We start from the raw sequence: 15,754 nt of genomic DNA on the forward strand, positions 1-15,754 counted from the left end.
GCCATTCTTTTATTCCTTTACTTTCTTAATAAACATGCTTTCACTTAAAAAAAAAAATTATCTTCAAGTAAATCATTACAGACAAGATTATATATGCTGGCCGGGCACGGTGGCTCAACCCTGTAATCCCAGCACTTTGGGAGGCCAAGGCAGGAGGATCACTTGAGCCCAGGAGCTCAAGACCAGCCTGAGCAACAGAGCAAGACCCTGTCTCTTCAAAAAAATTTAAAAATTAGTGGGGAATGGTGGCACATGCCTGTGGTCCCAGCTACTCAGGAGGCTAAAGTGGAAGGATCACCTGAGCCTGGGAGATCAGGGCTGCAGTGAGCCATGATTAAGAAATTGCAGTCCAGCCTGAGCAACAGAGGGGGACCCTGTCAAAAAAAAAAAAAGAAAGAATATATATGCTGATAGACACAGACAACTGTTACACTAGAAGCTAAACAATATAGAACCAAGCTGAAGTGTTTTCATTACAACTCAGAAGCAAACATAACAGACAAAAAGAAATGCCTCCAAAAAGAAAGCATCTGTAGTTCTTATGGGCAGGCAGGTATTTAAAGAGCTTTCATTTTGAAACAGGTTCAGTTACTTTACAGGCAAAGTTAGTTTACTTATAGTTTCAGGCCAAGACTAGAAACCAAGTCTTCGGTCTTCTATGAATCTTTTACCCAGACTGCCAATGAAGTAAAATAAAAGCTAAATATAGGGAAGATTATATGTAACTTTCTTTCCTTCTTTTCCATTTTAAACACAATTCTCATTTTGAAAAGCAAAATGCCATAACCATTTATTTTTAAAAGGTTTTCAAAATCATAGCGCCCTGAAATAATTTCTGTATGTAAGAGCTGTTATTCTGATATTGACATCCTGCTTCTAAAATCCAAGCAATCACTTTCTGAATTAAAGCCATGCCATAAAAAGTTCCAAAACGTCATAACAAATGCACATACTTCAGGAATGCGATCAAAATAATACATACTAATTGTATGAAAATCCTCCTTCCTGTGTTTTTTTCCCAAAATTCCTTTCTTATCTCTAGGTCAGGTTTTTTTCTTGTTTCCTGTTCATATTCTGCATAGATTTCCCCCCAATTCACTTTAGTTTTTTTTTTTTTTAATTCCAAATAGCACTTTCTCATGGGAACCAAAATAACATTTTTCCACGTTAATATAAAAAAAGAGCTTTAACATTATTTGTATAAACCTTCAACCTGTAAAGGGGCTGTCCTGTGGTGCTGTGGAATGTTTTGTAGTATCCCTGACCTCCACCCACTAGATGCCAATAGCATCCCCCAGCTGTGACAGCTAAAAGTTTCAGGCCAAGACTAGAAACCAAGTCTTCTGTCCTCTATGAATTGTTTACCCAGACTGCCAACGAAGTAAAATAAAAGCTAAATATAGGAAGATTACATATAACTTTCTTTCCTTCTTTTGCATTTTAAACACAATCCTCATTGTGAAAACCAAAATGCCACAATTAATCATTTATTTTATCAAGAGTTTGAGACCAGCCTGGTCAACATGGTGAAACCCTGTCTCTACAAACTATGCAAAATTAGCCAGGCCTGGTGGTGCTGGCTTGTTGTCCTAGCTACTCCAGAAGCTGAGGCATGAGACCACTTGAGTCCAGGAGAGGGAGGTTGCAATGAGCTGAGAACCACTTTAGCCCAGGACAGGGAGGTTGCAGTGAGCTGAGACTGCACCACTGCACTCCAGCCTGGGTGACAGAGGGAGACTCCATCTAAAAAAAAAGAAAAAAAGAAAACATGGCCTGAAGAGAAAACGTGAACCATTGAAACATGAAACTTAGCATGTCTAATCTTAAAGACAGGAAAAGGTGTTAGTTGCCCTTCTTTCTTTCTCTAACTCCTTAGATCTTTCTATACTCTGTAGTGTGTTTTAGAGGAAGTCTGAGCACGCTTTTCATAACCGTAACTGTAGTATAGGGAAGTTAGTTAAAAGAACTCTACCTAATTGTAGCTGGGCACGGTGGCTCAAGCCTGTAATCCCAGCAATTTGGGAGGCCAAGGCGGGGGGATCACAAGGTCAGGAGTTTCAGACCAGCCTGGCCAATATGGTGAAACACCGTCTTTACTAAAAAAAAGTACAAAAATTAGCTGGGCATGGTGGTGCGCGCCTATAGTCCCAGCTACTCGAGAGGCTGAGGCAGAAGAGTCGTTGAACCCAGGAGGTGGAGGTTGCAGTGACCCCAGATTGTGCCACTGCACTCCAGCATGGGCAATAGAGTAAGACTCTGTCTCAAAAAAAAAGAAAAAAAAAAAAAGAATTCTACCTAATTGCAAAGCAAACAAATGTGAACTCCAAACCATGGGCTTCTCTCATTTTTCTCCTGCCTACTACATAAGCAAACAGCCACTTTTAAGTACTTCCACTGTAGAAAATAAAATAAACCTGGCTTCCACATTCAGGATAAATAAGACAATTCTGTTTCCAAAGTATTTCTTCTAGAAAAATTGTTTCAATTAGATCTACAAAGCACTGTTATTTCAAGCCATATAATAGGTTGGTGCAAAAGTAATTGCAGTTTTTGCCTTTTTTTTTTTTGTTTTATTCTAGTATTCACCAGGTCAATTCCGGATAAATACATACCATATATTAATAACTACCTTTGGGCCGGGCGTGGTGGCTCACGCCTGTAATCCCAGCACTTTGGGAGGCCGAGGCAGGTGGATCACAAGGTTAGGAGTTCAAGACCAGCCTTGCCAACATGGTGAGACCCTGTCTCTACTAAAAATACAAAAATTAGCCGGGTGTGGTGGCGCACATGCCTGTAATCCCAGCTACTCGGGAGGCTGAGGCAGAAGAAACGCTTGAACCCTCAAGCAATTCTTGCAGAGGTTGCAGCGAGGGAGATCGAGCCATTGCATTCCAGCCTGGGTGACAAAGCGAGACTCCGTCTCAAAAAAAAAAAGAAAACTACCTTCAAACATAATTATAATTTCTATGACTATGTCATACACTCTTACCTTTTTTAGTGTTATACTTTTCTTAAATATTTACCCATCTTTACATTTAAAAAGAAATGGCTTCCGTTGTTTGTTTTAAGTGTCCCTTTGGGAAAAACACCACCCATTTCTAAGATTTAATGTCCTAGACAATTTAAGTTCCTCCAGCAAAGAATTTAAGTTCTTTGAGATCAAGGACGGTATCTTATTCATCATGTATTTCCTGCACTGGTACAGTATGTATTCAATAAAATATGTGTTGAATAAATAACCTCTTCTGATTGTTATAGCAAAACACACATAGTTCTCATAGTTGTAATTATCACATACGACCAAAAGTCAACCTTACTTTTTAGGTTAACATCTTTTGTATCAACTTTTCTACAAATCTACATAGCCCACACATTTGTCATTTTGATAGCAAAATCATATTTCATTGTATTGCTATGTGCAGACTGCTTAATCACTTCTCTTAAGCAGCTGGGATGGGAGGTTAGGCCCAAGATATATTCACAACAGGATTCTAAACCTTTCAATAAGACTGATCAGAAACAGGCTCTCCTGGGGTCTACTCGTATGAAGAGTCTACACTACTAGAGGGAAGAGGTTAAAATCACCCTAAAATGACTTAAATCATGAAAAATCTCATGATAAGAACAATTCACCAAAGGGAATGGGACATTTCCCATGAATGGGAATGAGTTCTGCCCTATAATATAACATGTCTAGGGGTGATACCATTTTCTTTTTTTCCAATAAGGTTTAGCAACCCAATACTTACGTTACTATAAACATAAATAAATACAAACACAACTCCATATTTAAAAACTGACCAAGTTAAGTTAAAGTCTAAGGTTCCCTAGCTCACTCTTAAAAGATGTGATTTAAGGCCAGACGTAGTGGTTCACACCTGTAATCTCAGCACTTTGGGAAGCTGATGCAGGAGGAACGCTTGAGCCCAGGAGTTCGAGACCAGACTGGGCAACAGAGTGAGACTGCCTCTCCACACACAAAAAAAGTTTTTAATTAGCCAAGCATTGTGACGCACCCCTGCAGTTCCAGCTACTCAGGAGGCTGAGGCAGGAGGATTGCTTCAGCCCAGGAATTCAAGGTTACAGTGATCTATGACTGCTCCGCTGCACTCCAGCCTCGGCAACAGAGCAAGACCCTGTCTCTCAGAAAGAAAAAAAAAGATGTGACTCAAGCAGTGTCCCACATATGATCACTTAGGGAAAATAATCTGATTAAAATAACAACATGAAATGGAAAATAAACTACAATAATCTCTCAACATACAAACAATATTGTGCTATCCAACTTTAGTTGGGTCCACACTAGACCCATTCAAAGATTGTGAGAGAGGCCGGGCACGGTGGCTCATGCCTGTAATCCCAGCACTTTGGGAGGCTGAGGTGGGCGGATCACGAGATCAGGAGGTCCAGACCATCCTGGCTAACATGGTGAAACTCCATCTCTACTAAAAATACAAAAAATGAGCCGGGGATAGTGGCACGTGCCTGTGGTCTCAGCTACTCAGGGGGCTGAGGCAGGAGAATTGCTTGAACCGGGGAGGTGAAGGTTGCAGTGGGCCAAGATCGCGCCACTGCACTCCAGCCTGGGCGACAGAGCGAGACTCCGTCTCAAAAAAAAAAAAAAAAAAAAAAAAAAAAAAAAGACTGTGAGGGATTAGCTACTGAGATACCAAAAGGACTGCATTCATTTATGAGGCAGTCCCATAGCGCTGACTCAAAAGGATGGCATGACTCCAAGCCTCCAGTATATATTAGGTATCAAAGAGGAAAAAGAAATATGAGGCTATGTCATATGTTTGAGCTTTCCCAAGAAAAAGCTTCCAGTTACTTAGAGCTTGCATCTTTTGGGGGATTCCATAATAAATTCTTTTATAAACTAGGATTTTTAACAAACAGCAAATATAAATCTGGTAAGTTAAAGCTTCAAGTGCTTTTTGAAAACTGTCTTGGAAACCAGCAACTGGGTTTATACATATCTTAATTATACATGCTTTCTTTTTTACTTAAAAGTTTGAAAACCAAATCATCCTTAAATGCAAAAGGCTACATTCTCCTATCAGCACAAACACAAACATATCAAATTCAAATATTTTGCTGGCATATAAAAAAGAGATTAGTATGGACCTAAGTTCTTACTACACAAATCATTTTACAGTGACTCACTATGAGTAAGCTTTCAAAGTCATTTTCTTTAGAATGTCAGTCTTTGTTTAAAAAAAATTTCTAAATCTGTTCATCATAATTACTACCTTAGAAAATCAGAAGAGGTTTCATACCTGATTCCCTTTGTTATTTTTTACAATGACACAGTTACCTTTGTCAGTTTAAAAACAAACAAAAATAAAAAAGTTTACTTAAAGTCAGCTGTTTGGAAACGATACTGCATTTCCTCATTGAGACAATGTTATAAATGGTAGTAAAAATCCTGTAAAACCTACTTAACTCCTAATGTAACTGATGTGTGCCTGGTACCTCAAATTCCTCTTTCAATCCTGGAAAATGTTTCAGTGCACGTTTTAAACATCTTGTACTGCAAAAATGTGGTCAGCTGATTTTGTATGAACAACCCCAAGAGAAACAAGAGTTGACTTACTGCACACTATTACAAAAGCCTCTTAACCGGTCTCCCAGCCTCTAGTCTCTCCCTCCTAGATTCTATCCTCCACGGTATTGCCCTTTTTCTTAACAGAAAATGAGATTAGGTCACACCGCTACTTAAAACCTCCACTGCCCAAAGAACTTCCTACAGGGTGAAGTCCAAACCCCTTAGTTCTGCATAGAAGACTCTTCCCAACTGGTAACAACCTACCTTAGTTTGATCTTCCATCCCTCCCTTTTAGAGTCTGCATGAAGTCATATTGACATTTTCATCATTTCCCAACAAGTTATGTTCTTTCATACGCACCCCCGCTCTTACTCTTGGAAAAACTTTCTTCTGCTTAGAATGTGTTCCTACTATTCTACTTGAAAAATCACCGATGTAGCACAGTTCAAATATCATTTTCTCTAAAAATCCTTCCCCAATCTCTCAGATGCACTTAGCGTATTTGGTCACCTTCTGCCCCTCTACAAGCAATTGTGAGGTGTTTACAGGAGTTCCATAAACGGTGGCTAAACTTTGAAGATGCATACACACGCCGAAGTGAGCAGCTGGCCAAAACCACAGTTAAAGACCATCAGGATATTCCATTCATTTATGTTGAGGTCGGTAATGACATTTATATTAATATTTAAAAATACAGTCTTATTTACATTTGCAAACACACACAAAATTACAGATTAATAAAACTCCGGATGTATAATCGTCTTCACTTTAAACATCGGTGAATGTTAACCATCTAGAATATCACAGGAAAAGTAGTTTTAACCAGAAGAAATTTGGCAACTTCCCATTCAAAACATTTTCAGAGCTTCAACATTTCCACACCGGGGCAAATTTACTTAATTTCAAATGAAGCGGCCAAAGATAAGAAAAACAAGTAATTAGTTTCCTGAAGGTCAACAGTCCTGCGTTGAAATCTTCTATCATCACCTTTGAATAACTCTCAATCAATGATTTAGTAAAAACTCCCATTCTCCATCATCCTCTGTCGCTGATAGAGAAAATACAGCCATGTAAACAATTATCTCATACAAAATCCAAAATAAACAACCTGTTTACAGAAAGACGCCAGCGTGCTGACAATTTGCTTCCACTATGTTTGGGCATCTCCAATACAAGTATCTTACATAGTCAAGGGCAGTTTCACAATTCAAAAACGATTTCACACAAATGACTTAATTCCTACAATAATCCTGTGAGTTCAACAGCGCAGGGATTATCTGTCCGGATTTAACACAGTACGAACCCAATAAAAACACAGATTTTTAAAAAACAGTTTGGCTATACAGAAAGGTAGCACATCGGTTACAAAATATTCTTACTAAAAAATGACCCAAGAGAAATGAGCGTCCTCCCACCCACCTTTATTCAACCACTAAATTTAGCTGTGTTGACCCAAGGATACCATGAACGTCAAAATTTCAAATTATAACCTGCAGCAAAAGTTTCATCTCCTAGTCTCTTTCCAAGCGACATTAACTCCACGAGCGAGAGCCAGCTCCCTCCCTGCAGGCTTTTGGAGGACTGAACGCCCGCGGGCGCGCCCAGCCTGCAGGGCTCCGGCCCGCCGAGACTAGCGCCCGCCCCAGCTTGGGTTTCGGGGCGTCTGGGGGACCCGGCTTCGCGCGAGGCGGCGGGGGATGGGGGAAGCCGGGAACGGCTCCACCGAACAGGACACGGAGGAAGCGGCGCCGGGCAGAGGACCCGGGCCAAGAAGGGCTTGGGGCGCCAGACCCCGAGCCTCGGGTGCGACCCCGGTCCGCACACACCTGGAGCGGCCGCGGCCCCAGACCCCAGGTCCGATTCCCAGGCCGGGCCCCTCCACTCCCGGACACCACAGGTTCACTCCATGCGCCCTGTCCCTAGGAAGCAGCCGTCCCAACGGACCCGGGGGGCGGACACCCACCTGGCCGCGCCGCACCGAGGACTGGGCCCACCAGGCAAAGCAACAGCAACCACCGGACGCGAAGGGTCCCCGAGGGCGAACCCGCGCCAGACCCCATCTCCGCCGATTCCGCAGGTTCCTCTCAGCACTCAGTCGCCTCCGCCTCCGCCTCTTCCATCATTTTCCAACCCTACCGGGGCCCCAAGGCTGGCCGGGAAGCGCGCGCGCCCGGGGACGAGCACGCGCGCGGCACTGACGCAACTCAGCCCTCGGTCCGAGCTCGCTCCCGACATCGCCTGGCTGAGCTGACGTAGGGAAAAATCCAGTCCCCGGCGCGAGAATAGGATTTCTAAATCGGCCGTGGCAACCCGCACCAGTCGGCCCGCCAGTCATATCCGCCCCGCCCCCTCGTCTGCTGCGCACGCCCACCTAGGGAGTCGACGGATCCGATTGGAGGACGCATTCGGCGCAAAAGAAGGAGGAGCATGAGAACCAGAAGAGGAATCGAGAAGCAGAAGCGGAGGGCGGTGCAGTCCCGCCCGTCTGCTCGGCCTCTTCTGGTTGGTTGGTGGAGGTGGGCGGAGCATCTAGCTGCGCGTCCATTGGCTGTTTGGCGGGGCTACGCGGGCGGGGCTACGCGGAAAGGCCTGACCACGCAGTGATTGGGTCTGTGCTGCTGGCTTCGGGTTGTGGCTGAGGTCGGGTCTCCGCTCCAGGGCCCGGGAAGATGGTGCTAGGTGGTTGCCCGGTTAGTTACTTACTTCTGTGCGGCCAGGCGGCTTTGCTGCTGGGGAATTTACTTCTGCTGCATTGTGTGTCTCGGAGCCACTCGCAGAATGCGACCGCTGAGCCTGAGCTCACATCCGCTGGCGCCGCTCACCCGGAGGGCCCCGGGGGTGCTGCGAACTGGGAATATGGCGACCCCCACTCTCCGGTCATCCTCTGCTCTTACCTGTAAGCTACCAGTGGTCGAGGCGGGTGGACGTGGAGGGTGTGCCAGGGGTATATGGGTGTTGAGGGAAGGCAGGGTTGTGGGAGGCGCTGCGTTTTTTCAGACCCTGCCCCTCTGAGGACCCAGTGGTCATTCCGAAGGCAAATACCATGAACCAGGTTTCTCACTGCCCGTGCAGGGAAAACCCTTGTGCGTCAGTGACAGAGCTTTTGGGGTCCCCAAAGAGATAACTGGATAGGAGTAACATCATATAGCCTCTGGAAGAAGGCGTGAGGCTGTGCTTTCTTTGCCCTGCGCCCTTTAGCCCAGGGAGAGTATTAGTCGGTCGATTCGGTGCCAGTACTAAAGCATAAATAAAATAAATGACTTGTCTCTGCCTACAAGGCACTTTTTTAAAAAGCAATCAATATTCTTACCGTTGCAGAATCATGCCATTTTTTAACATCTCTTTTCGATCAAACAAGAAAAGGCATTTGAGAGATACAAAGAGGACTGAGAATTCTTTGGCTTAATTTTTGCCCCCAGAATCTTGTTGTTTGCCTACTGAAGAGATGAAACCGTGGCAGAAGTAGAATCCTTATAGAAACAGGACCAGAAACACTTCCCTTCTCCAACAAAAGGTTAATTTGGGTGGCTGTCCATTTGACCTGCTGTGCTTCAGTTTAATTGGCTTGGAAAGGGGTCAGCAGGGTGAAACTGAACCCCAGAAAACTTGATGAAGAAATGTCTTTTGCCTGTTTGATTACTTGCATGCAAACAGCGATTTGCAAAGACCGTATGATGATAATGATTATGATCTTGTGAATTACAGACCTGATGAATTTATAGAATGTGAAGACCCAGTGGATCATGTTGGAAATGCAACTGCATCCCAGGAACTTGGTTATGGTTGTCTCAAGGTGAGTTTTTGTTCTGTTGTAAGAGCAAACCCTTCAATAAAGAAATACGAATGTCTAAATGCTGTTACATAAAAAGTATAAGAGGTACAAAGTTTTTTGAAGAATTTCGTCAGAAAGACCGTTATTGGCAATTTCCAGCATGGCCAGGGTCAGTGATTGAGCGAGATATTTGGTTTCCTTATGAAGGAACAATCTCTGTGCCAAAACCACCTAGGTGCAAAGACCAACCTGTCTTTGGTTCCTTTGGCCATTGACAGATTTTGAAACTAAAATGTCACCCCAACTCTCCAAGGCATCCACTTTTCCTGAAAGAGCAAAACAAAGCAACACTGATGATGGATTTGCAACCCTGATGATGGATTGGGCAGTATCTTTGTTACACATGCATTTGGGATGGAGCTTCTCTTGCCAATGACATTTCTTTTCTCCAGGCAAACAGATTCCACCATGTCGTTAGGAGATAGATAGGGTCTGTCAGTATATGTCTTTGTAGGACGTTAAAGCATTCCAGGGGAAGCCATTGGTTAACAGTGGCTTCTTGGAATGGAAAAAAGCTATTAAGTTTTATTAATAATATCCCTAAAGCTGAGTGTACAGTTCCTAATCTATCTCCAAAAATAACCAGTGAAGTTGATGTATCTCCTCCCCACCATGGACTCACCATCCTATTATACCGCATAATGCAAGTCAAGACTTGGTCAGGTGTTAAGAGAATGATGGGAAAGCAATTTTTGTACTAAATCAGACACAGAGGAATAAACCCAACAGTAGTAAGACTAAAAGAGCAACTCTTACTGAAAACATGTATAGATAAATATTTTTTTAAGACAATGAAATTTTACTCTGTTGATAATTATTGATTAAAGTTTGAGTTAATATAGTATAGAGATCACTTTTGCCCATTTTAATTAAAAATTGAGTTTATCCTGTAAGCATTATTTCCCAGTCCCTTCCCTTTAAGGAACTCGCCGATGCAAATAGTAATGAGCACTGATACAAGGTACCAGTAAAAAATGAATATCTGTGATTTCTTGGCTAGAATTCAGTTAAGCAATGGTAAGAGGCCCAGTTCTGAAATTTTTGGCTGGAATTTAAACTTACAGATGTCCCACAGATATCAGGTAATACACATTTATGACCTAAATAAAGTCCTGAGTCAGTTAATATCCTGAGTTCTTTCCTAATTCTATTCATTTTTAATAGATATAAAAGAGACCTCTAATAGGCAGTGACTTTTTAAATACCCACTCCCAAATGCTGTTATATGCTGTTTTTCCTGTAAATTGGGATAAGTAAAGCATTGTGTTCATCTCTTCTAAACAGCCTTTAATGACATTGAGTGTGTTTGGAATTTTCTTTTACTATATTATTGAAGAAGCCAGTCATGAAGAAGAAAACAGGAGTTTATTTAAAACAATGTACATTTAAGATGGACTCATCTAAAATCACATGAAGTGTGTCACTAAATTCCTTGCCCCTGAGCACAGCTGTACCTCACCCTTGTTGGAATAACTGTAGTCCTGAGGCAACTTTTATTCTTTTATTAGTGAATGTAAAGATAGAAATTTGTGTCACTTGCTCTGGTGAGTTGGTTTTGGTCTTGGTTGTTATTCCACAGTTTGGCGGTCAGGCCTACAGCGACGTGGAACACACATCAGTACAGTGCCATGCCTTAGATGGAATTGAGTGTGCCAGTCCTAGGACCTTCCTACGAGAAAATAAACCTTGTATAAAGTAAGTGTTACTTTGATTGGAATAGTTGGTACTTGGTTGGAGGTAGAGCCATTTTCCTTGTCTTTTTATTTATTTATTTTTTGTTTTAAGAGACAGGGGCTCACTCTGTTACCCAGCCTGGAGTGCAGTGGTGCAATCACGGCTTATTGCAGCCTGGACCTCCTGGACTGAAGCAATACTCTTGCCTCAGCCTCCCCAGTGTCTGGGACAACAGGCACATGATGCCACTGTGCTCAGCTCGTTGTTATTTTTTGATAGGACTTTTTTTAACCACCAAAGAGGGTCTGTGGCTACCATTGTGCATAATTCATTTATTAAAGCAATATGTTTATAGTAGAGAGGACTCTCGACTTAAGCCCAGAAGGTGAAGTTCTAACTGTCTCTTTTCTCCAACTTGCTAAGTGCCTTTGGGCACTCAGTTTATCCCTCATCTCCAGAATTTTAGGCCAGATGATCTAGCCCCAACATTCCTACGATAGATATAAATCTTGTGCAAATTGCCTTAGTATTTCAAGAATAAAGGTTTTATTATAAAAAGTGTAGGCTCCACACTCTGAAAATCAGTTTATCTTAAAGGTAAAGGATCAAGGTCATTTCTGTAAATTCTGCTTGAAGGCACAGAATTGCCTTATACAGTTTGCTAATGGAAAGAGTCTATGGCTGTGATTAGTAATATTAGAGTAACTGCAGCTGTGTCAGCACAGTGGCTAAGGGCAGAGCATTATGAAGAAGTCCTTGCTTTTCACTGCCACAAAACAACAGGAAAGAGTGTTTGGAGATCAAGTGTTCATTTAAGGACAGTGCTTCCTTACCTTAGAGAACTACACGCAGGAAGCCAGCTGAGTCTCAGGAAAAGAGCCTCTACAGAGGAGGATGGGAGCCCAGACTCCTACTCCTACCATGGTGCCTGTTGTGCAAATGTGCTTGATGACTTCTTGTCCAATCCAACTCTGCAAAAGTCGGTATTTGTTCTTAGAGATGCTCCATATCTTAGCAAGTATTCTGTTGAGACCCTCTACCAACTAGAGATTCTTGGAGAGTAAAGTAAAGGTAAAGAGGGTGTATTATAAAAAAATGCTTTTTTGGAGATGGGGTCTTGTTCTGTTGCCCAGGCTGGAGTGTAGTGGCACAAACAGACCTCCTGGGCTCAAGCAATCCTCCTACCTCAGCCTCCTGAGTAACTAGGACTACAGGTGTGCTCCACCACACCTGGCTAATTTTTTTTTTTTGGGGGGGAGAGACAGGATCTTGCTATGTTGCCTACATTGGCCTATAGCTCCTGGGCTCAAGTAGTCCTCCCACGTTGGCCTCCCAAAGTGCTGAGATTATAGGCATGAGCCACCACGACATGGTCAAAAAGTTTTTTAAATTATTGTGCACTATGATGTTTGACATCTTAAAAACCTTTCTGGCTGTGAAGAGACTGCCCTTCGTGAAGCTAGTCATTTCTTAGAGATAGCAAAGGGTCCAACCAGGAGCATGCCTTTGATATGCAAACTAGTCCAGAGACATATCCTCTGCCTTATTCTTCTCAGGGCCAAGTGCCAGGCAACCAGGGACCACTCCTATACCTTAGAGCCTGCTGAGGTTATTCAAACTAGCCAATTCTAAACTATTTGTCCTGCCCTGTCTTGCCTTTCCTGCAGAAACCCCAATGAAGATAGTGGCCAAAAGCCTTCCCCTCGCTTCTATCTTCCAACTGCCCTGTTATCTTTGTCAGGCAGCCCTGTGTAACATGATGTGCCTCCTGTCTCTAGGACCTATGAGTATAATAAACTTTGGTTTTTCCTGATCCTCTCACCCCATTGACCATATCGTAAAAGAAAACAAAATGGAGGATAAAAAGCCACAGAGGGGCCACTGCACCTTCTCATCACTCATGTTAAATTCACTAATCTTTAAGGCTTTAAATTTTCGTGCAGTAAAACATCTTCCTTTTCGTTCTTTTCACCTAGGTATACTGGACACTACTTCATAACCACTTTACTCTACTCCTTCTTCCTGGGATGTTTTGGCGTGGATCGATTCTGTTTGGGACACACTGGCACTGCAGTAGGGAAGCTGTTGACACTTGGAGGACTTGGGATTTGGTGGTTTGTTGACCTTATTTTGCTAATTACTGGAGGGCTGATGCCAAGTGATGGCAGCAACTGGTGCACTGTTTACTAAAAAGAGCTGCCGTCATGGCCCAGGGAGGCAGGTGAAAGCTCTGTCTTCTGAATTCATCTCTACAGGCTCAAAACTCTTCTTTGATATCAGACCTGATGTTATTTTCCCTCTTTGGAGGGCATTTGTTTGGTTAAGAAGGCTTGTTCAGACTTTGGAATTTCAAACCAGATTTTACCTTGCAGACGAAATGACAAGCAAAAAGTATTGTGGGAATCAAATTTGTTCCTTTCCTCATGCACAAAACATAAAGGATAGTGACGAGTTTATAAGCTGTGGATGGGTATCCATAGTCTTCCTTTCTGTGCATTGCTATATCTTCAGTCCGTTGGAGCAAGTGGATCCAACAAGTTGAGCAAAGTGAATATTTGTATCCACGTTCCTCTTGTGACCCTGAGTCTTCATGCAAGGAGAACTGAAGCTGAACAATGAAAATCTTCAGCAGAAATAGAAATGGCCGTGGATTGTAATACACACTGAAATTCTGACTTTCTGAATTTAAATGCAGAATAAATTTTGCCAACCTGGAGTACTGTATGAGTATTTTCAGTAGGGGGAGTAAACTCAAAATTATATTTGTTTTGCAGAAACCTAGTCATTTGAAATGAGCCCTCTTGTGTCTCCATTATGTTCCAGAGACAGTATATGCAGTGTGATAATTTCTTTATTCCAATTATGTTTTGAAAGCCAGCAGCATCAGATGTGTGAATTGAGCTATTCCTCCTGGCAGAGTTGTCCAATCTAAAAATCAGCATTTACCAGCCCATGTTGTAAATTAGCATTTACCAGCCCATGCTAATAAAATTAAGATTTCATACACGTTTCCATAAAACTATTATTCGTGATTAGGTGAGATAAAGCAAGGAGCCTTATGCCTTTGAAAAGAAAAACACACTTCTACTAAATTAGGACATGATTTATGGGAGCAAAGAGAAACTTAGCACATTCTCTCAAAAAGCATGGTACTAAAGCTCTCCCTGTGGGCTGCAGCAATCAGAGATACAGCCACACTTCTGCATTCCCAAATCGCCAGGAATAAAAGGAAATGTTCCAAATTGTAAGTGGTTTTAAAAACTTGGTTCCCATCCTTTGCAATCTAAGTTGAAAAGACCTGTTAAATATAAAATCAAAAGTGGGCAATGTGGCCAACTCAGTGGAAGAGGCTGTTACTCAGAATAACTTAAAAATTCTAGAAACAAGGTAGAACTCACTCACAGTTTACCTCATAATAATTAAATTTAAAACCAGATATCACAGTTAAAATAACTTCCCTGGATACATTCTATCATTTTGTAGCTTTCCTAAGAATGTCTTGCTTTATCATTCCTGATCACTGTTTTTACATTATTAAAGGTGGCAATTTTCTGTAAAAAATTTAAAACAGATGATCCTATTCTGTCTTGAAAGTTCTGTACCACACTGACCTTAACCTTGCTTATCACATAACAATTGGTAAACTTTTAATTCATAATCTCTATACCCTAAGACAGTATTTATTAAATTTTTATGGGTCATGAAGAAACTAGACTCTCCCCAGAAATATGCGCATACACAGATTTTACATAGAATTTAAAGGGGTTCGTCTACATAATTTATGCATGAAACAAAATTGTACTGGTACCCCATAAATTTATACAAATAAAACAGTTTAAGGGAGTTCAAGGATGCCATATATATTTTTTAAAAAAAACTTCTAAGGGAAGTCTAAAAAACATAAACAAATTATATTACCCAAAATAAGATGCTACTTTACACCTAACCAAGTCCTGCCTCATTTCACACTTTTTTAACCTCCTAAGTATATTCATAACCCTACCAAAAGTTGTTTTCTTGAAAAAATAAGAAACTCTGGGCCCAGCACAGTGGTTCAAGCCTGTAATCCCTGTGCTTTGGGAGGCCAAGGCAGGTGGATCCTTTAAGGTCAGAAGTTCGAGACCAGCCTGGCCAACATGGTGAGAACCCCCACCCCCACCCCCACCCCACCCCCCCATTTTCAGTGAAAATACAAAAATTACCCAGGCATGGTGGCGTGCACCTGTAATCCCAGCTACTCGGGAGGCTGAGGTAAGAGAATCACTTGAACCCGGGAGGCAGAGGTTGCAGTGAGCCAAGATCCCACCACTGCACTTCATCCTGGGCAACAGAGTGAGACCCTGTCTCCCTCCAAAAAAAAAAAAATTTGCAGCTCCAAGGCTTGAAGTCATTTATGTTGCCAAGGGTGAGAACTTAGTTAAAAGGGAAAAAGACTAGAAACTACTGAAGATGCCCTTCTTACAGCCAGAAAAGCTGCTGGAGACAAAAGTTCTCGCTGCTAGAGTGCTGAGAATCATCAATATTCCTATGTGACAATCCAAAATTACCAGTTTTCATTTGACTTTTAAATGACACCCATCATCCATCTACCCACAAACCTGGCCAAATGTGATACAACCTGAAAACCTGATGGATTAAAGGAGTATTATTTAACAATTGATTGCCTTTGCACTTTATTCAGGTTGTTTCTTAAATTTTGGTAG

General features: G+C 42.1%; 2 protein-coding genes across 3 annotated transcripts in view; one reads left to right on the top strand and one right to left on the bottom strand.

Annotated features, from left to right (window-relative positions):
• Positions 1-7,827, bottom strand: part of ADAM9 (ADAM metallopeptidase domain 9) — a 119,821-nt gene extending 111,994 nt beyond the window's left edge. Inside the window, exon 1 of one of the 2 annotated variants that reach the window (XR_004059244.1) lies at positions 7,509-7,827. Coding sequence is in view for 1 of the 2 variants with exons in the window: in XM_010385249.2 (XP_010383551.1) it covers positions 7,509-7,605 (97 nt within the window). In the remaining variant the exon portion in view is untranslated. The remainder of the gene's footprint in view (positions 1-7,508) is intronic. The other variant, XM_010385249.2, reaches the window with a different exon arrangement.
• Positions 7,828-8,076: 249 nt separating this feature from the next.
• Positions 8,077-13,828, top strand: TM2D2 (TM2 domain containing 2). Its single transcript, XM_010385251.2, has 4 exons — positions 8,077-8,441; positions 9,251-9,338; positions 10,957-11,072; positions 13,028-13,828. Exons 1-4 carry the CDS (start codon positions 8,215-8,217, stop codon positions 13,239-13,241), a joined length of 645 nt encoding a protein of 214 aa, XP_010383553.1. The 5' UTR covers positions 8,077-8,214; the 3' UTR covers positions 13,242-13,828.
• The last annotated feature ends 1,926 nt before the right edge of the window (positions 13,829-15,754 follow it).

This window comes from Rhinopithecus roxellana, chromosome 9 (genome assembly GCF_007565055.1).
Source record: "Rhinopithecus roxellana isolate Shanxi Qingling chromosome 9, ASM756505v1, whole genome shotgun sequence".
Taxonomy (NCBI): Eukaryota; Metazoa; Chordata; class Mammalia; order Primates; family Cercopithecidae; genus Rhinopithecus; species Rhinopithecus roxellana.